The 21,787-nt window shown below is 41.0% G+C and overlaps 1 protein-coding gene and 1 long non-coding RNA gene across 5 annotated transcripts in view; one reads left to right on the top strand and one right to left on the bottom strand.

Moving 5' to 3' along the window:
• Positions 1-21,787, top strand: part of LOC134793857 (uncharacterized) — a 226,440-nt gene that overhangs the window by 9,728 nt on the left and 194,925 nt on the right. The window lies entirely within an intron of this gene.
• Positions 1-21,787, bottom strand: part of LOC134793812 (mediator of DNA damage checkpoint protein 1) — a 63,612-nt gene that overhangs the window by 6,857 nt on the left and 34,968 nt on the right. Inside the window, exons 3-27 of one of the 4 annotated variants that reach the window (XM_063765493.1) lie at positions 18,483-18,682; positions 18,052-18,160; positions 17,258-17,366; positions 16,492-16,611; positions 15,985-16,117; positions 15,659-15,737; positions 14,995-15,127; positions 14,545-14,653; positions 14,138-14,258; positions 13,746-13,803; positions 13,083-13,437; positions 12,374-12,463; positions 11,520-11,626; positions 11,008-11,129; positions 10,382-10,482; positions 10,103-10,138; positions 8,770-8,941; positions 8,303-8,416; positions 7,848-8,036; positions 5,409-5,468; positions 4,960-5,071; positions 4,412-4,512; positions 3,426-3,452; positions 2,821-2,862; positions 1,984-2,060 (exon numbers count right to left, since the gene is read on the bottom strand). In XM_063765493.1, the coding sequence (XP_063621563.1) occupies positions 1,984-2,060; positions 2,821-2,862; positions 3,426-3,452; positions 4,412-4,512; positions 4,960-5,071; positions 5,409-5,468; positions 7,848-8,036; positions 8,303-8,416; positions 8,770-8,941; positions 10,103-10,138; positions 10,382-10,482; positions 11,008-11,129; positions 11,520-11,626; positions 12,374-12,463; positions 13,083-13,437; positions 13,746-13,803; positions 14,138-14,258; positions 14,545-14,653; positions 14,995-15,127; positions 15,659-15,737; positions 15,985-16,117; positions 16,492-16,611; positions 17,258-17,366; positions 18,052-18,160; positions 18,483-18,682 (2,876 nt within the window). The remainder of the gene's footprint in view (positions 1-1,983; positions 2,061-2,820; positions 2,863-3,425; positions 3,453-4,411; positions 4,513-4,959; positions 5,072-5,408; positions 5,469-7,847; positions 8,037-8,302; positions 8,417-8,769; positions 8,942-10,102; positions 10,139-10,381; positions 10,483-11,007; positions 11,130-11,519; positions 11,627-12,373; positions 12,464-13,082; positions 13,438-13,745; positions 13,804-14,137; positions 14,259-14,544; positions 14,654-14,994; positions 15,128-15,658; positions 15,738-15,984; positions 16,118-16,491; positions 16,612-17,257; positions 17,367-18,051; positions 18,161-18,482; positions 18,683-21,787) is intronic. The other 3 variants (XM_063765494.1, XM_063765495.1, XM_063765496.1) reach the window with 3 other exon arrangements.

Raw genomic sequence — 21,787 nt, 5'->3', positions numbered from 1 at the left:
GGTACCGGTTTCCGAGTCTGAACTATTTCTTCGACCGTTTCCCAGAAGGCTATTCGAACATGTTTCAACATATTTAATGTAGAATTGTAGATCTAATTCGTTTCTTGATTATGTTTTATATTGCTGACAGTATCTTTACAAAGTATTTAGTAAAAAAGTAGGATAGGAAAAGTTTTGATAATTCCTGATATTTGAATATTTTCTTTAAAAGTCTACTATTAATCTATTAAATAACATCTAATTACGGAAAAGCTGATGACAAAATACAGCTGCTTGAACAACATAAAGATATTTTGTAGTTGACATCGTAACTGCAGCGTACAGAACTAAGAAAACATCATACATTTCAAAGCTGGAATTTTCCACTGTTGTAAAGGATATATAACTCAACGTAGATTTACGCAAAAAACTGGATATTGAATCCCTAATGGGCCGATTTGCATTTTTATTGGCATTCTTTTTTTGTCAGATGTCGATGAAATTTTGTGATTGATAGAGTTTCCTATTCTGTGCATAAATAATAAGCGCAATTGCATCAATTTCATAAAAATCTTCCACTGAGTTACGAAAACCGGAAACATACTTTTATTTTCAAATTACGATTTCGTATTTATCCCACCCAGAATGACAACGTCTTCAAACCAGCCAAATTTATTCCAAGTTTAACGAAAAAAATGGACAGTAAAATAGAAATCGCCCCTAAAGTTGAATCTTCCTGCGTCAATATTCCACTTAGTCATACGAAATTACATCTGTTTCGATGGCATGCTAATGTTTAAAAAATATATTTAGCACATTTCTCAAAGTTCTGCCCGTCTTAAGGAATATATGAATGTTATGTACAAAACAAACAAAACAACAGCAACTATGAAAGATTTGGCATTCTGATACATATTAATAATCTAAATTCTGCTAAAGCAGAATGTAGTCAGCTGCAGAGAGAGGTGACCCCCCTTGCAAACAAATCTCTATGCGGGGGGGTGGGGGGTCACCTCTCTGCAGCAGCTGACTGTACATATTAAGGAAAGGACGCTTAGCAGGAGGAATTGTCTGACATTGACCCGCCTGCTCCTATCTCTATCGTTCAGGTGTCATTATATTGGTGTTCCGCCCACGATGACGGCGGTCAGTGACACTGTGGGGGCGGGACAACAATATAATTACGCGCGAGCGATTGAGATGGGAACAGGCGGGTCAATGTGTCTTCAATGTAACGTGTTCCTCGTGCTAACCGTCCTTCTTTTATGTGGAATTAAAATTCTTTAAACAGCTTTTACAAACACCAACTTATCGAAGTACTGCGTGTTTCCTTACAGCAGCAAACATAAATTTGTTTGATCGCGAATGGATTTCTACATTGCATTGTACGTAAGCAGCCTACGTTATAATTAAGGCACTTCGCTCGACCGTTACTTCAATACTGTTAAATCCAACTGCCGAAATGGCCATTATTGCCCTTTACGCCAGTTGAACGTAAGGTCACCTTTACAACTGTAGGCAAGTATTTTATAATGTAATTCTCTCTCCAAACTATAGGGCTGCGTTTCCACCAGAGATGTGCGAGGATGTGTAGCGTCTCTGGTGGAGACGCAGCCCAACTGTGATCTATGGCGGTATAACGACTCACGCTCCGAGCGTGCAAGCTCAGCGCTGACGCCGACCGCCATTCATTTGTTTTAACCAATTTATGTATCGCGGTCAGCCGGCTTGGCACAGGGGCGCCGCGACAGTATCTCGGCCGCGAGATAGACTACCCGTCTTTTTCTAACCGAATTAATTAGAGACGGGTAGTCTATGTCGCGGGCGAGATACTGTCGCAACACTAATGTGCAAAGCGCACGGAGCGTGCGTTTAGTGCCTTCGGCGTCGAGCTACAGAAGTAAAGGCGTCCTCGCGTGTCGTCGCGTGTAGGTGTGATGAACTAGGTGAAGTGTGAAGCCGTGGCCGCGGCCGTGCGTGCGTGCGTGCGTGCGTGCGTCTCACCTCGCGGCGGCTGGCGCGGCTTGTTGAACATCGACTCGAAGTCCGCGTGCAGGTCGCGCGAGCCCCACCCCTCGCGTCTGGATAGACAAACGATCATTTTATATGACTAGATCAACATTTCCCAAACTATGGGTCGCGACCCACTGGTGGATCACGAGGGAATATTGAGTGGGCTCTGAAACTACTAGGAAAACTGAGTCCAAATAATATTTGATGCCCCTTTTTAAGGCGGTCAAGAGTTGGGCCCCAAAAATGGCAGTTTTTGTTAACTGGGTCGGAGCCCAGTCAACTTTGGGAGCCACCGGACTAGAAAATTATGAATTTGACTTTTTAAAACAAAAAATATTATTCTGTTTCGTTCGATTCTGACAGATCACATTTGACTTAAAGTCGCGATGGGCGGTGAGAAAGAAAATTTTGAAAATTTTGTAACACATGTTCTTCAAATGTTCTCCAGCTTGTAATGACTTCCATACGGTCAAACATGCTTAAAAATTGTAGTAACAGATAAAAATAGTTATTCCTGAGAAATTTAACCAATGTATTGGATGACTTTATCAGACCTCTGAGGTGATCCTATGGAATACAACCAAATTAAGAGAAGAAGAATTATATGCATACATGTGCTAACTCGGCGCACGATCACTAAAAGTGATTGCAATTTTTTTACCTTAAGAGGCTCGATATTAGACATGATATTGAACCTGTTTATAGTAATACAGGACTTCCAATAAGTTAATATAGATATACGTCAATTAACTTTAATAATAAACATACATTAATTAGTATTCGTGCCCCGAGTTAGCACCGGTATGATTATATGTTATGAAAACTCACGTTTCCGACACACTTCGTTTACTTTCCACATATCTATGAGTGCTGCGTGAAACAAAACAAGTGGGCCTTCAAATCATTGGTTAGGGCATATAATTATAATTACTCACTGGCATAAATTGTCTCTACAAAATTCCGTCGTTCTATCCTTTTCGCTTCTAGGCCATCCACAAAACGGCCCTTCTTTAAAAGTGGCTGTTGTAAAATATCTAGTGAACGAACGAACAGGCGAGGTTTTCTAAGGGGATATTTGGCACATGGGGCATTTTGTAGATGAAGTTTAAAGATGAGGTCCAATGATCTTATTAACCTTTTCGACGCCGTGTCAAACACAAAAGCTGTCACTCGGACTCCACGTCACCGAAGTGTTAAAACTGAAATTTAGCTTTATTGCATATGCACGTAGGTCTATGTTTCTATGTGGTTTGTGACGGATTAATCCGTCTTCGGCATTGGACCTACAGTGGGGATATATCCATCTTTGGCGTCAAAAAGGTTAAAATAGCGGAGGGTGCTTTGCGAGTGGATCATTATGTACCCTTAACCAATTGTTGAAGTTATATGAATTTTGCGTAATAACTAATAAAATATAAACATTGAATACTTACAGCAAGTTTCTCCTGGGTAAGTGAGGGCTGCATGCAGAAAATTAAACGAATTAGTTGGTGTTCAACACAAAAAGTCATTACACACCACCATACTCTTTTACTTCTATAGAACTTGAACTCTAAAAGCTTAATCTTTTCGCACCGAACAAGAAAGGTTGGATTTTGAATCAAATGCCACTATTAAAAAGGTTGAATTTACTTGTTTCAGAATTCAAAGAAGTCTTTATTTTTTATTCGAATTAGGCCCACTTGCACCATCCCACTAACCCGGGGTTAAGCGGTTTAACCGTCAACCCAGTGTCAAATTGTACTGGTAACCATGGTAACTCCAGGTTTAACCGGTTAACCCCGGGTTAGTGGAATGGTGCAAGTGGGCCTTAGAGGTACCAGCACGTTCTTGGGAGAAAGGAGTTAAGAATAGCAAAGTTCTATGGAACTAAGTAATTAGAAAGTACTGTCTAGTTCAAGCTTGATCGGCAAGAGAAAAGGAAACATACGTATTGGCGGCATGAAAAGAGTATGTTTATTTAGAAAACGTATGTGCTAAAAACTTTATTAACGAAATATTCAAGTACAAATTGGTATTTTTTGTTATAGATAGATATTTGTGTGCTTTTAAAATAAAATATAAATGATTTCATGGTATAAAATGGTTATTGGTATGAATGATGGCTTATGAAAAGAATCTGAAATACAAGAAATACTTCACAAAAGTATACAACAGATTCTTATTAATAAGCTTCACGCCGGGCGACATCTAAAGACCTGTGCAGACCGGGTGCGTGTGCGTAGACGGGCACGTGCGCGTTGTAATTTTAGATCCTTATGAGAGACGGCACACCGCTTGCGTGACGAGTGCATGTACGGCTCCAACATTTTAGCGCACGTGCATGTCTACGGATACGCAACCGGTGTGCTTTAACCTTAAGTGTGATAACCGTGTAAGCGTCGCTATTAGTATGTAGTGGAGGAGCTCTTGGCGTTACCTGTTGAAGAAGTTGTCGTGTGCGAGGTTGTTGAAGAGCGAGTGCGGGCGCTGCAGGCCGGGGCCCTCCTCGCCGTTCAGCCGGGTGGTCAGCGCGCGCACCTGCGCCGCCAAATCATTGCTCATCAGTCGCCAGTAGAAGTACAACGAGAAACAGCGGGCTTTAACGACATTATTCGCACTAAAATATTACTCCAATAAAAGGCCAATGCGTTAGACACGGTAACCAAATACAGAACCAGGGCCGGAAGGTAACTATTTTTCATATATATTATTTGTTAATGAGGATAAAACGAAAAAAGTCCTTAACCAAACGCGTCATATTACGACGTCGTATCTTAGTGTTGTAAATTATTACGGCCGCAACAAGCCAGATAGCGTTTTACGACCCATTACATAATGAGATTAATGAGGTATTCATTGACAAATCCAGTTATCACAAAAAGGACACCGTACAGCGCCGCCTACAATTGTTTTTTTTTTTGTATTTGTATTCATTCTTTTAGTAATTTGTTCTAAGTTGTAGTTAAAACTTAAAGAAGTGCTTACCCTGTGAAGCAATGTGGAGAAGAGGTTCTCCGCCGTGAGGAGATGGAAGCCCTCGTCCTCCTCGTCCTCCTCGCCCGAGCTCACCGACTCGGCCCGCGCCGCGCGCGTCGACCTGACCAAACAACACTTTATGTATACTGGATGAAGGTGGAGTTTTCATTGGAGTGCCGTTGCAATTACAAAGTTAAGTCATACATATTACTATCTATTGAGAACCAAATGTAGGTACGTACACATTAGAGTTATTGATTGTTTGTTATTCAATAAATAACTCTTCGTTACATGTTTATAAACTTAAATAATATATCAGACTGATGAGGCATAAGGGTGTCAGAAATTATGCAAAACTGAATCCATTCACTTTGAGATAATGAGATGGGAAATATATTAACAGGAAATATAGTAATTCCCTTTGCCTTATAAAGGCTTAATGTAAACAAATGCAGTACCTCAAGCGATGCATGTGGTTGTCGTCTTCTTCTTCGGATTCGCCGCCGCTTACGAGGCTGCTGAAATAACATACACGTTTAATATAAGCCGATACTTGTCTATAAAACAAATTTTAAAGAAGGAAGGAAGGCTAAGATAGCCAGGATGACAATCATTTATTAACCGACTTCAATTTCATAGAAGGAGGAGGTTCTGTATTCGGTTGTGGCTATTTTCTTTTTTTCTTTTTTTTTCTATGTACGTTCACCGATTACTCCGACATCCGTAGTCCGATTTGAGTAATTCTTTTTTTGTTTGAAAGGAGATACCTCCGAGTTGGTCCCATTTTAATTTGGTTCTGTTCTGATGATGGGATCCATGAGGAATTGAGGGAACTCCTCAATTTTTAAAGGCACATGCATAGTGTTTTGGGCGTTTTCTTAAGCAACTCGAGCATTTTCTCCCGAAAACCACAAATTTGATGAAGTAGACCTGATGATGATGATTATTTTGATGATAATGATGATGATTTCTTTAACTGTAAGTATGTTAAGCGATTACTCCGGCACCTGTGATCCGATTTGAGTAATTCTTTTTTTGTTTGGAAGAAGTTACCTCCAAGGTGTTTCCCTATTATTTTTGGTTCTGGTCTGATGATGGAATCCATGAGGAATTGAGGGAACTCCTCAATTTTTAAAGGCACGTGTTAAGTGATTTCGGGGTTTTCTAATGTAACTCGAGCATTTGCTTCCGAAAACCACCAATTTGATGTACTGCAACTGTAGCCTTACCACGAGTTTGACATTGACATATTCGCTAACGTCTTGTGCATCTAAATGTAACTTTTTATGCATCTCGCTCACACTAAGGTTAGTACGAGCGAGATGCATAGGAAGTAAGTTACACACATGCTAGCGAATATATCAATGTCAAACTCGTGGTATAGTTGAATTATCGAGAAGATGGAATTGCATTTGTAGTGGTTGTATGCTCATAGTACAAGAAAATAGAAAATTCAAATATAGAATGCCTGTAAACAAACAATACTACTACATATGCAATTCCACGCTCTCGATGATTCAACTATAAGCTGGTAAGGCTACTGATCGGGGGTTAGGGTTAGGAGTTAAGGGGTCGGGGAATGGCGGTTGAAGGGTTGCTGGTTCAGGATCGAGGGGTTCCTGGATCCGTTGATCTGCTGTGAGGTTGAGTGATCGGGGGGCTGAGGGATTGGGTCAGTGGCGGGGCGGGCGGATGGATTTAGTTGACAGGAATTATAATTTCCCAGACGAACTCGAGAAAATTCCTGATTACATATTTACTAAAGTAATAGGTACACGAATTTAGTGTTAAACATGATCTTGTTTTTCATTCATGCGTCGCGCTCTTAACAATGCGTTAAAACTAAAAATGGTAAAATTAAACTTTTTACAAAAAAATTAAACCGACTTCAAAAAGGATGAAATAAAATATTATCCTTTTTTATGTCTATGCGTTACCAACTGATATGTTTGAAGTCGGTGCCAAGCCAAGTAGTAACAATACCAGTCAAAAATAATCAGCTTTATGGCTATAAATCCCATTAGAACTGTACTAATAACTATTATAAATGTGTAAAGAATTCTGTCTGCCTCTTTGTCGCCTTTTCATGGCTAAACAACTGAACCGCTTTAGGTGAAATTTGGCAAGAAGGTAAATTCCTTGAATTGTTTTATATTTTGAAATGTAGTCCTCTGGATAAGGGACGGGAAATAACTCAGTCCCAATCCCTCACTTGCGTGCTATAGACTGTTCGAGCATTAGTAAGAAATGCTCTTTAAAAAATACGACGGCAAAAAAATGCATTTATATTTACAGTAATGTGCCGACAAATATGGTACGGACTGCGCCAAGAAGGTTTGATCGTGTATTCTGAGGTGTGTTCTTAGGTCCAGTCGACGTCAATGATATGTTTCCACTTTTGCACCTTACTCCTTTGTAATAAGGCGAAAAGTGTAAACATATTTTTAACGTCGACTGTACCTACAGAAAGTACGTTCATTGTCGTCGTGTAAAGCAATCCAACGTAGGTAAATCCTTATCGAATCGCACCAAAGTCATGGTATGCTTCAAAATTTGGCTTGGCACCGACTTCAAACATATCAGTTGGTAACGCATAGACATAAAAAAGGATAATATTTTATTTCATCCTTTTTGAAGTCGGTTTAATTTTTTTTGTAAAAAGTTTTTTAGCCTATGCCTTCCACAATTATAAATAATATAATACAGTTAATCGTATGTAAGTAAATATGACGACGGACAGTAAAGTCATTGTCTCACCAGATGCGTCTCGTCTTGCGCGTCATCTCCGGCTCCGAACTGCGTTTTCTCGGTGTGACGTATCCCGTGCCTTCCACAGCTATAGGTAGGTATGATATAGATAATATGACGACGGAGGTCCAGTTAAGCCAATGTCTCACCTGATGCGTCTCGGCTTGCGCGGCTTGCGCGTCATCTCCGGCTCGGTGCTGCGTTGCCTCGGTGTGACGTATCCCTTGCCCTCCACTGCTATAGGTATGATGAACTCCCTCGCGCTCTTCTTGATCGGTTCGCCGCCGCTCGAGACGGACTCGGCCGCGCTGCCCGTCGATTCGTTTGACGTTAATCGTCTGTAACGTTAATGGAATTTGAAGTACATATACTGGTGTAGGTATTAAGTATTTATAAAAACGAAAATAATTGTCTGTTACCTCTTCACGCTTAAACCGCGAAAGAAGTTTTAAGGCCCGGGGAAGACATGATAGTTTTTATCAATCATCATCATCATTCCACGCAGACGAAGTCGAGAGCAGGAGTTAGTAGTAAAATAAATGTATATTTAAGATAAACAAAATAAAAACACGACAATAACTACTATCTATTTTAGGAATGTTACCTTAACGGTTGGTGACTAGTTTGCCGGCTGACGGCGGGCGCAGGCGCGGCGGCGGGAGCAGGCGAAGCCTCCTCGGCCACGGCGATGGGGATGATGCGCTCCACCGACACGCCCCTATCACATCGTACACACAGAAAACTTATTAACAAGTCTTTAGAAGTATGATTCGAACTACAAGAGGTTCTCGCAGTCTCGGTAAAAACCCGGCCTAACCTGAGACGAGACGAGTACTGAGCCGGAAGTACACACTCTTTCTCGGCCTGTCCCGGTGAGTGTGTACAGCCGGTATCACAGTTGAAGCGTTCGCGGGAGGAAATCCTCTTAAACCGCACAGTGCGCTACCATTTAGGTTAGGAACACGCCGCCGACGAGGAGCGGTGTGGTTATATAAAACGGCCGTCGGCATCGTGTCAAACAATAGTTTAGAGCACAACACAGGGCGGTAGAGGCGGCACACTGGTACATACCTCGGGCGGTGGTCCTCGACGCGGTGCTGCGCCTCGGTGCGGAACACGCGCGAGCCGGGCGTGCCGGGCGTGCTCGGCGTGCCGGGCGTGCCGGGCGAGGCGGGCGACGCCAGCCCGCTGAGCGCCGCCACGCCCGCCGACGACGAGCGCCCGTACGGCACTGGCGGCTTGCCTGCCAATGTCACCAAACATTTCAACTATTCGTTTTTAAGCCGGTTGCATCGATCACGATCGACGAACCCGTTTACGATGACCCGAATAAAACTATTAGGCATGTCTTTTCAGAAGGCTCGTTTTAAAAGGACCCCTCTATTAACGCAAAATTCTCGAACAGTGTAAGACTAACGTTATTAGTCCACGAAGTATCAAATCGTATATCAGATATTACTCTAATACCGTTCTAAAAATGAACCCCAGGTAACATTATCCACAACTCCTTTTTTTGTAAAAGAAATATTTTCTACTCTGATTCAGCAGTTCTTTCGATCCTTAATAAAAGAAAAAAATATTGTGTTCTTTACAGTTACATTTTAAAAAACGTAATATAAATTAACAACGAATCGGTGCCCCCGGCTCTTTGTTTATAAAAATGTTAGCACGACATTACAAATACATACAAACAATAAATAGTGCCATGAAAAATAACATACTAGACATACTAGTTACAATTTAAATAAGATATATATAGTGATGTAACATTTAACATTCAAACATCCTTAGTAAACTATCAGGTATATTGCCACTTCTATGCTTTTTATTCTAAATCAATGGACTAGTTAGATCAACGGTCGGCAACCTTTTAGCAGCCAAGGGCCACATAGTAGCTAACGAAGTTGACGCGGGCCGCTTCTTCTTCTTCTTCTTCTTCTTTGGTAATATTTGTGATTTTAGCAGACATTGTCGTTCGTCAATATTACATACAAGATAGCCAGGGAGGCTCGCGGGCCGCAAGCGAGAGGTTCGCGGGCCGCATACGGCCCGCGGGTTGCTTGTTGCCGACCGCTGGACTAGATTAACGTGTTCCGACTACTGTTAACTGACATGTTCATTCAATTTCTCACTAACCCTTTAGACGCCCCGCTTATTGTGTGCGGCGCGGCATCGTGAACCTTGTCGGAATGCACGTCTTTGCCGTGGCGGTTAAAGGGTTAACATACGTTGAAATTGGAATCTACTCAAACATTCTAAACAAAGGTGTAGTTTGGGATTAGACTCGTTCTTCGGGATCCGTTCGATGATGAAACAGAATGCTGTATGCGTTGGAAAGGTACTAAAATACACACGCAAAATACATGCCTAATATAGATAGATCATAGGGTTTGATTCAAATTACCGTCTAAAGAATCTGGAGAAAGATGATGCAACGGGGCTGTGTAATAAAATAGACGTTAGAAATTGTGACAATTATCATTCAATCGTTTGGAAATTAATACCTATGACAAATAAGTCTATAAATGGCCGTTGTTTGAAAGTTCGCGGGGCAGATGGCAATAGGTGTTTTTAGATATAAATCATTCCCATTCGTCCCCGCTTCATGAATGGCGGCGGTCACGTGGGGCGGGGACAAACGGGAATACACCCCGGTCTGAGCATAGTAGGTTTAATGACCCACCTGTCCGTATGGCGGTGGTGATGATGTCCCGGGCGGCGCGGCGGCGGCTCTCCTCGCCCACCTTGGCCTCCTCCAGCTTGGCCATGGAGTTCTGGAGACTCCTGCAAGGGACACCACGAGCGGTCAGTACGTGCAAGCGTGTCTCGCCCGAGGCATAATGACCGCGCACGCGCTTGCCTCGGGTGAGGCACATCCCCGCTGACGGAGCTTTGTGCAACGATTTGTTCATAGCTCGTTCTGTGTAAAACCGCCGGTTAATAAACCAGGGCTTTAAGCAGCTCCAACAGTGCCGACATCTTATTTTTACAAGCTTTTATTTAACTTGCCCTGTTGGTATGTTAGTGTGGGTCAAATCTTGGAAGCTAAATTTAATCCACTTCCCGATTTCCGATCGAGCTGAAATTTTGCATATATATGTAAATCGGATGACACTGCAATCTTATGGAGCTGATCGGATGATGGAGACAGCAAAACGTGGCAAACTGTGTTTGAAGTTGTTAGAATTTTTTCGTAGGTTTGTGTATTAGTTGCCTGTGGAAAGAAAAGTAGCCAGCGATAAAAGCTTGTATCAAAAACGTATAAAAAATCCTTTAGATGGCAGAGAGCAGAGTGCACGGTGAGGATACCTCCTGGCGTCCTGCAGCAGCACGGCGGCGTCGACGGGCGTGCCGTGGTTGGGCTCGCTCTCCGTCTTCTGCACGCCGCCGCGGTGCTGCTGCCCCAGCACGGGCAGCTCGCACACCGCCGCCTACAACATTCATTGTGATGTCATCATAAAAGAGACCATAGACTTCGAAGGTCGAAAATTATCTAAATTCAATTATTTAAAACTTAATACCTACTGTCTTTAGGTTACAAAGGCGAGACAAAATACATGACTATATCCTGAGTAAAATCTCGGTAACGAAAGATGTTTTTCCACACAATTACTACCCAAAGATTGGAAAATTCTCAGAAAACTCAGTAAATCTTCACAGGAGGACGAGTAAATGCAGTTGCCCGTTTTTAAATTTCAAAGATTTTTCCATGATGGATGGCCACATCGGTAAATCTCGATATCTCTCGATCCTCGCTCTGCGCCTTCGTGTAGACAATCTTCAACTCTATAGTGTAGCCAATAAGATTGCAACTAACTTACCGGGGAAGGCTCAATCCCGATCTGCTGCAGTCTAACGGAGCCGCTGTCCGGGCTCTTCTGAAGCTCGCGGTCCTCGCTCTGCGCCTTCGGCTTGGCGATCTTCGACACTAAGCAGTAACAAATAAGGTTTATTATTCAATGTTTCATGTCGCCAACACTGTCAATCTCTTTTTAACCCCCAAAAGAAAAGAGAGGTTATATTATAAATTGTACGTGTGTATCTCTGTGTGGTATCGTAACTTCTGATCCTAACAAAGTAACCGATTTGAGAGCAGTTTTTTTTATCGACAACGAAAATTTATTGATGTTCCTAGATGAGTACAATATATGTATACACACACACAATATATAGGGTTCAGTACAGCGCCAACTTTTTCGACTCTCAAATTAGAAGCACGTTTTTTCCTTAGATTTTACCTCTATCACAATAAATAATTATTTTTCAACAGTGCCTGTGCCTGTATTGTCATGTCGAAAAATTTTTTTGTTGTTTCACAGTGGCAGGAACTCACTAAACTGAAAATCGTAATTCAAGACCAAAAAAAGTAAGACAACGTTGCCCCTGCAATAAATTTTGTAAATAAAATAGTAAATTCCTTTTTTATAAATAGACACGCTAAGAAAATTTATCTATTGGGAATTTTACTCCTACTATTTAAAAAAGTACTTTTATTTACTTATTTTTACATAAATACAAGATGCAACATTGTCTTACTTTTTTTGGTCTTCAACTACGATTTTCAGTTTAGATCGCATTGAAAATTTTGTAAGGGATATTAAATAAGTTTAGGAAAAAATGAGTGTGACTTATTAAATTGATTACCCTACGGGTATCAGTTGTGACCGATATTTACCAGGTTTGGAGACGGCTCGCTTGGGCTCCGCCGCCGCCGTGAGCGACGCGCGCCTCTCGAACTGCTCCTTGAAGCTCCCGACATTGCCGCCTACAAAACATAAATACATAACATTATTCTCGAAGCCGCGAAAAGGACAATTATTAGCCTTTGTTTATATCGTTTTGAACACCGGAAAAAATAAAAATACTTTTATAAACCTTCCCATGATATTATTAAAAAAAATTTTAAAATGTTGAAAAATTTTGAGCGGTTGAAACGCGAATTCGATAGAACTAATATTCGACTCGATTTAGCATTTTAAAACTGGGAAGTGGCTATTGCAACACAAACTAACACCTGCAAACAGATGCAATTTTTATTTGTCTACTGGCTCACAAAGCAGTGTATAAACTGTTAACGATGTGACCCAGGAGACAATAAGGACAAGTTTATTTCAGTCTTATTGGAATTCATCCATGAAACGTACAAAAGAAGAAAGAGAATTGTTGAAATAAATGACAATGAACTGTGTAAAAAACACGGGACGGGACATTTCGAGAAATTTTCTGTGTTAATTTAGTATTAGTTTCTGCTCGCGACTTTGTCTGTGTGTACCAAATTTTATCTAAACCGGTTCTGCGATTTAAGCGCGAAGAGGTAACAGACAGACACACGGAGGAACTACTGCATTTGTAATATTAGGGGGGATCATGAAGTAGGAAATTACCGGGTATAGAGAATTTCTTAGGTTTCGGCTGCTGGGGTGCCTGCTGGAGCGGCTGCTGGGGCGGCTGCGGCAGCGGCTGCGGCTGCGCGATGGCCAGCCCCGTGAGCTGCGCGGCCGCCGCCGACACCTCCTCCTTAGGTGACGCAGGGGCCGCGGGGGACGCGGGGGAGTCCTCCTCGTGCTCGTGCGAGCAACACTTGTATTTCTTGGGGGCCTGCTTGGCGACGGCGGCGGCGGCGGGCGGGGCCGGCGCGGGCTTAATGATCTCCCGCGTGGCGTCCTTGGCGAGCTGCACGGGCAAGGGTGCGGGGGATATCGTCATGGTGGCGGATGATATTAAGGTGGGTTGGACCGCCTGTAAATAAATAAATGTAAAAATATACATGTTTCTATTTTTACTCGTGCTAGATGTCAAAATAAAATTAAAACCGATAAATAGTATGATGATTTCGAGGCCGACCGATGAATGAACACGGTTGGATGGTTCAACTTTTTCTTATCACTCGTTCCCACGATTGGTAAAACCACTAAAACCGAACAAATTTATTAACCCACTCGTTATAAACAATAAAGGCGTCCTCATCGTTATTTTTTTTAATAAGTAACGTTATTCAGTTTTCATAATAAAATTTACACATTTAGTTTTAAACAAGTTGTACTAACCTCTGGCGTGCCGGGCTCCGGCACCGGCTCCGAGGCGGCGCCCGCGAGGCTCGCCGCACTGAAAAATAACAGCGATCATTCACATCTAGCATTATCCTAAAATCACTACATACTATTTTTTTCGCTTGTTATAGTATGCTACATCTATACATAGACTTATATCGATCGGGATATGAACCATAATTACCTTTTTTTATTGTTTTTGATCTCCCGATATTTCGACGCAGTCACATGCATCTTATTCACGAGTGATCAATTAATCACGGTTCATATTGCGGTCGATATAATAAGTCTAGTTAAACTAACCGTGAATCATTCAAAACTGTTACATCTTTCCCTGGTTATAATATAATTGTTTATAAAATGCCACGGATGGCAGTATAGTATGTTACCTGTGAACCCGTTCCTTCTTCCTGCCGACGGCGGCGGCCGACGCGGCCAGCTCGAGCTTGCGCTTGTTGTCGGCCACGATGGTGCGCGTCGGCGACGGCTTGATCGCGTCCTCACCACCCTCTGAAACCATCACGAAAACTCATTTTAATACAGTTTTGTGAATCTAAAGTTTCAAGTAACATAGAATTTTGAAAAAAATTGTGACCCAAGAGACAAATATCCTGTTTTTTGTCATTCGTTATATTATTATATCCTCCGGGACTCCATTTTGTTAAGTGTCTATCTCTCCTAACAAATCGAGTTAAAACCTCTACGAACTCAATTTTATGCCGTATCGTAGACCACTTACAAAACTTATAACAACATAAAGGTCTACCTAAAGTAAATTGTGTGTTAGAGTTATTACCGGCCACGAGGTCAAGAATTCTCTTCTCGGCGGAGCTGCTGGGCTCCACCATGGCCATCGAGGCTGAAGTTGTGAGTTCTGCGCCGCTCTCGGACGCTGTCAGTTCGCCCTGTAAATATAATAAGTATATTATTTAACTTCGGCATCTTAAAAAACGTATTTTTGTTTTTTTTTTCTCACTATCTTATCTTATCACTTATATCTTATATAAGGGTATCAGAAATTATGCAAAATTGTACGCTATCACTTCGAAATAAAGTTAAAAATCAGGTGGGAAATATATTCCCAAACATGCGTTTTATGACAGTTATAACATTTCTTCTAACAAACTTTGCTACTATTGTCGCCTGACTGACGGGACAGGATAACAAAAAAAAAGTTGATCCACCCATCTATTTCACAGTTAATGAAATAAAACCTATTAATATTTTCTGTCTCTGGGTAGTATACCTCGTTGGGCACGACGACGGAGTTGCTGGGCGGCGGCGCCAGGGAGAGCAGCAGGTCGAGGCGCACCGGCGTCTCGGCCGCCAGCATCTCCGCCATCTCCAGGCAGCCCGTCTCGCACCCCGTGTTCACCCATCTGTTTCAAGGAACATCACAGTTTTTTAATGATGTTTATATTTCTATCCTCTCTCTACAAATGAATTATGGCTAATTATATTATTGTTATAATTAAACTTTTTAACCAATATAAAGCCTTAGAGATCATAATATATATAATTATTTTTCAGATGTAAATGTATAAATGAAAATATTTTAATATCATGGATACGTATAAAATCCGACACACTGGCAAAGTTCCCAATATTAAGGAACACAAGGACAGAGGAGAGATTGTAGAATGTGACAATATAAATCAAATTATTAAGGTAGCGATGAGCAGGCCACATACTGAGACACAAAGCAAACAATGGGACCAAGGTTGTGACAAGAGTGGACACCCAAGACTGATGTTATCATTTATTTACTCGTATTCAAACTTTATTGCACAGTAAAAGTGAGTAAACTGATGTATAGAGTGAGCACTCTCAGCTTACTCATTTTTCTATGATTATACCTATCCCTTATGTACTCACATAAATTATATACTCAGTTATCAGGAAATACTTACGAGTGATCACAAATATACACAATGTCCGCGCGCTTGAGAGGGTCCACCGTCAGCATGTCCCGGATCAGCGGCGATGCGGCTGTAAATGTAAAGTTTCGTGTTAATACTTGCCCGACAAATGTTTCTTATTATCAAACGGTATCACATCGACGTTACCTTAAAATAAATAAGCCTTTGTGGGTACAAGACGACGCATAGAACCATAATGTACACAAATATTTATTTCCCTTGTTTTTCATGTGACCCAGGCGACAAGAGTAAAAATGATATCTATAATACACAATGAAGCGTAGTGTACAATAATTTAAACCTGAAAATATACTCACTGGAAGGACTCTTGGGCTCGTAGTAATCCCCGTTGCTGATCTGGCGCACCAGCCGCTTGAAGTTGGAGCCGTCGAACGGCATGGCGCCGTACACCAGGGTGTAGAGCAGCACGCCCAGCGACCAGCAGTCCACCTGTGGACATGAATCAGTGTTCTAAATCTTTATATGCCTTTGGCTTAAGGTCAAGGAAGGCTCATATCATATATAATTTTTTGCCGGGAAGACAGTCATAGGCCAAGAACTCTCGTACTTGCATACGTACCTACGGCGCTCAAACACAGTCAGAAAGAAAGAGCTTCGCTCCTTCTGCTCTACCGACCTTCTGAAATTGGAGTATGTGCATTGTGCACAAACGCAAGAGTTAAAAGCGACGAAAGAGGTTTTCCCTTAAAGACGGTCTACTCCACATTAACCTTACTTTTAATTTAATTTTTACAGCGTAAACTAAAATTCGGCCTATTAGTACACTCGACACACGGTACACTCGTATTTGCATTGATTATTACCTCAGGACCGATGTAAGGCGTCCCTTTAACAATTTCCGGCGACGCGTACAGAGGCGACCCGCAGAACGTCGACAGTAATGACGTCTCTTTGAACACATTTGACAGACCGAAGTCGGCTATCTGTAAACAAGAAATAAACACACAATTAATAAATTATGGGTATCACACCCCTACGTTTATTATAAATACGAACGTAACTCCGTCTGTTACCTCTTCACACTTAAACAGCAAATGATTTTGATGAAATTTGGAATTGATATAGATGAGGCCCGGAGAACATAAAGTGGTTTTTTCAATCATCATCATCATCATTCTACGCCGAAGTCGCGGGCAAAAACTAGTAATTGATATAGATAAAATATAATATAATATATATAATAATATATATAATAACGGTCTAATAGCGAAGTGTCTCGACCAACATCTTGAGAGACTCTCGCTAGGTGGTTGGATCAAGGGTCAGATGCAGAAGGCGGTGATCTTGGACACGGCGCGGATAGTCCGCCGGTTCCTCTCTCTGCGGCCCTGACCACCGGTAGCTTGGGCCTTGCCCCGCTGCTGGCGGCACCCTAGGTTAGGTTTTTTATAATGTGTTTATATGTATTTTTTATCGTTTTGTAAGTGTTTTTATATTCTACTTTTATATTCATATTATAAATAACCTAACTTGAGATGAAAAATAAATAAAGGGGTATATAATACATATAATACACATTTATCCGTTCCGTGACCCAAGAGACAATATTAAGTTGTGAACGGCACTGACCTTAGCGCTGCCCGTGTCGTCCAATAACACGTTTTCCAGCTTCAAGTCTCTATGGCATATCTTATGTATATGGCAATAATAAACGGCCGTCGCGATCTGACGGAATAACCTGAAAAACATTGTAATTTATCATCAGCATCACCATATTTACCATAGTAAAGAATAGGTTAAGGCTACGTTATACTTATGTCGTTAGTGCTTGGCGTCTGTCGTAAAATATTGATAACTAATGATGGTCCATGGGTCGCGACGCAAACTCGCATGATATCGGTTGTGCAAATCCAAAATCGCTACGACTGCATTATGTTAATAAACATGAGCGTTAGGTTGGGTATGTGCCCCCTGCACAGTCACCTGCAATAATGTTACTCTTCGAAGGCCGCACAAATATCTGACACGATCTTATTAGTGGAGGCATAAGAGCGTGTCACATATTTTTGCCGCCTTCGAATAGTAACATATTATTGCAGGTGACTGTACAGCGCGCTGCTAAAGTGCTTTAGCAGCTGTGTGTGTGTACAGTCTATTTCTAGGTATTAAATATTGACACTGACAAATTCCCATAAATATATACGCTCATTGAGTCCCGGTTCTCAGTTTCCTCTACCGGTTCCTCTACAAAGCGGGAAATCGCTGGGATTGGCTACAAGCGGCGCCGGAAACGTTGGCAGTGAATGCGTTAATGGGCAAGATGGTCGTGTAGGTATACATATTTTTGGCACTTTGTGCGTGTCGATATTTAATGCCTTGACTGTAACAATAAAAACTTAATAATAATGATGAAATGAAATTACCTTCTCGCTTCGTCTTCTTGTAATACTTTCTTTTGGCTGAGGTAGTCGTACAGTTCTCCCCCGGAGCAGTACTCCATCACGAGGATCATCTTTTCACTATTTTCAAATACTGCAAGCAAAAAGAAAACAAATTACATTCCATTATCAAAAGTGTCACGGCATCAAGGGTGAATAAACTTATTTTTGTCACTCTCTGCCGTGATTACGGTCTCCTGGGTCACTCTTGAAACCCGGGTTTTTAGGATTAAAATTGAAGAAACATAAATTTTTATGGTAGTCAGCTCTTTCCATAGTGAGCCATATACTTAGCATGTTAGTAGAACAAAGTTCATCATTTCTAACAAGTTGTGCTACTTTTGTCCCCTTGCTGACGGGACAGAAAACGTCCGCGTCAGTCAGCGGCACATACTATTTTTCGTGACCCTACCTACCTTCATAAATATGTACAATGTTGGGATGCCGCACGGAGGACATGATCTGCACCTCCCGCCGGATGCGCACCAGGTCCGCCTCCGACTCGATCTTGCACTTCTTGATGGTCTTGATGGCGACCTCCTGCCCCGTCTTCTTGTTGATGCCCAGCTGCACCTTGCCGTACGTGCCCTGTCCGAGCTTTCGGACTATGTCGAATCTGAAATGTACATTATTCTTGTCAGAAAACATTCTGAAACCACTGTTGGAAGATTTCCATGAAGTTTATCATTATGCTCAATCAGTTGGTGTTCAAAAACTTTTGAAGTGCCTTTTTGTCTTGCATAGCAGTACCTATCTAATTAAATCCAATATCAGTTTTGTACACAAATACATAGACACGCGAGCACTTCTGAAGTTCCTAACTATATTTAATTTTTTTATGACGTCCGTATTCGGTACAGTCACACCTTAAAAAATTCTAACTAGGTATACACTTAACTAACTTGAGATTAGGAAAAATAAACTTAACTTGGCGAGCATAAAAATAAATCAAGTATTTTTGGACTTAATGAAATAAGAACACTATTAACTTGATATTTATGACTACAGAATAGTACATCACATACTTCATAGGAAAATGCGTTACTTGGCACGTTCAGTCGGGTTCATGTTCTATCGAAGGTCGGCGTCACGTCACGGCAATCTTCATATTGTCCAAAGTGATTAATCGCGATCACTGGCAGCATTACGAGCTAGCAGGAATAGTGGCACTTCACATAACTTTGCAGAGTAAATAAAGGCCATTTCACAATGGCTCTCTACATTAACGTTCTAGTTGAAGCATACTATAGTACATTTGAGAGAAATAGTCAATGTGACACGAGCCTTAATATTAAAGTGAAGTGTAATAAGAACGCGTGGGAGTTGATAGATAGCGGGAAAACGGCACTATTTGCGGACCACCAGCAATCCAATCTAACACTATGGAAACAGATAAAAGGGAAATAAATCACGGTTGAACTTTGATACGAGGGTCGCACTGAAAGATTCGGGAATGGGACACTTAGAAATAACATAATAGAAACAGGCATATAATTTATAAAAATGTAACTCTTTATAAAACTTTTAAGGTATATTCCATTTGGTTGTCATTTGTATTTAAGAATTACTGGCAATTTGAAAATTGTATGTCGAACATTATTTGAATTTTTGGCCAAGTGATTTTTCGGATCATATTTTTAAACGGTTTTCAATATGCCCTCAGCGAACAAATAAAAGTTACAATGGGCTTCTGTTATTTTTTTATGAACTAGAGTTCATCGTACGCTCGTTTGCAGTTAAAATTAAATATGAAAGTCACTTTCATTTTATCCCATGGGTGATCTTAAAGAAGCATGTCATTCCAAAGCGACGTCAAAAATTTAAATCGCATTTGTGCTGTTAATTAAAAAGACTGCCAAAAAAGTTGCATATCGGCAGATTTCAACATTCCTAAAGATTCATATGACAACAGTAAAAAAATCTTTTATATATATATGTAAAAAAACTTCAATTCCGTTGGCTACTCCACGAATTTCATACAAAACCACTAAGGCCCCAAAATCGCCATACAAAAAGGACTTTGGGATTATGAGCCGTGTGCATTACAGAATGATTACTTTCAAAAGAAAATTTATATGCGTGGTCAGTTTGAGTTTAAGTATGCATTAAAATAAAGATTGACTGTCTAGATGCGACAGTTTTCTATATTCCCGACATTTTCAGTGCAACCCTCGTATGTGAGTCGTATACTCGCAGATTATGGAGGGAGATTAAAGTTCGCCTACAAAGTTCCACACTAATAAATAATGTAATAACACACTAATAATAATAAGTGCCAAAGAAACTTCGGCTGTTTGTTTATTTTATTAACCGACTTCAATTTCATAGAAGGAGGAGGTTCTGTATTCGGTTGTGGCTATTTTTTTTTTTTTCTATGTACGTTCACCGATTACTCCGACATCCGTAGTCCGATTTGAGTAATTCTTTTTTTGTTTGAAAGGAGCTACCTCCGAGTTGGTCCCATTTTAATTTGGTTCTGTTCTGATGATGGGATCCATGAGGAATTGAGGGAACTCCTCAATTTTTAAAGGCATATGCATGGTGTTTTGGGCGTTTTCTTAAGCAACTCGAGCATTTTCTCCCGAAAACCACCAATTTGATGAAGTAGACCTGATGATAATGATTATTTTGATGATAATGATGATGATTTCTTTAAATGTAAGTATGTTCAGCGATTACTCCGGCACCTGTGATCCGATTTGAGTAATTCTTTTTTTGTTTGGAAGAAGTTACCTCCAAGATGTTTCCGTATTATTTTTGGTTCTGGTCTGATGATGGAATCCATGAGGATTTGAGGGAACTCCTCAATTTTTAAAGGCACGTGTTAAGTGATTTCGGGGTTTTCTAAAGTAACTCGAGCATTTGCTTCCGAGAACCACCAATTTGATGTACTGCAACTGTAGCCTTACCACGAGTTTGACATTGACATATTCGCTAACGTCTTATGCATCTAAATGTAACTTTTTATGCAGCTCGCTCACACTAAGGTTAGTACGAGCGAGATGCATAGGAAGTAAGTTACACAAATGCTAGCGAATATATCAATGTTAAACTCGTGGTAAGCTGGTAAGGCTACTGATCGGGGGTTAGGGTTAGGAGTTAAGGGGTCAGGGATTAAGGGGTCGGGGAATGGCGGTTGAAGGGTTGCTGGTTCAGGATCGAGGGGTTCCTGGATCAGGGGTTGATCTGCTGTGAGGTTGAGTGATCGGGGGGCTGAGGGATTAGGTCAGTGGCGGGGCGGGCGGATGGATTTAGTTGACAGGAATTATAATTTCCCAGGCGGACTCGAGAAAATTCCTGATTACATATTTACTAAAGTAATAGGTACACGAATTTAGTGTTAAACATGATCTTGTTTTTCATTCATGCGTCGCGCTCTTAACAATGCGTTAAAACTAAAAATGGTAAAATAAAAACTTTTTACAAAAAAAATGAAACCGACTTCAAAAAGGATGAAATAAAATATTATCCTTTTTTATGTCTATGCGTTACCAACTGATATGTTTGAAGTCGGTGCCAAGCCAAGTAGTAACAATACCAGTCAAAAATAATCAGCTTTATGGCTATAAATCCCATTAGAACTGTACTAATTACTATTATAAATGTGTAAAGAATTCTGTCTGCCTCTTTGTCGCCTTTTCATGGCTAAACAACTGAACCGCTTTAGGTGAAATTTGGCAAGAAGGTAAATTCCTTGAATTGTTTTATATTTTGAAATGTA

This window comes from Cydia splendana, chromosome 9, assembly GCF_910591565.1.
Source record: "Cydia splendana chromosome 9, ilCydSple1.2, whole genome shotgun sequence".
Lineage (NCBI taxonomy): Eukaryota > Metazoa > Arthropoda > Insecta > Lepidoptera > Tortricidae > Cydia > Cydia splendana.
Note: the sequence above shows the minus strand (reverse complement) of the source record. Positions and strands in the feature narration are given on the sequence as shown.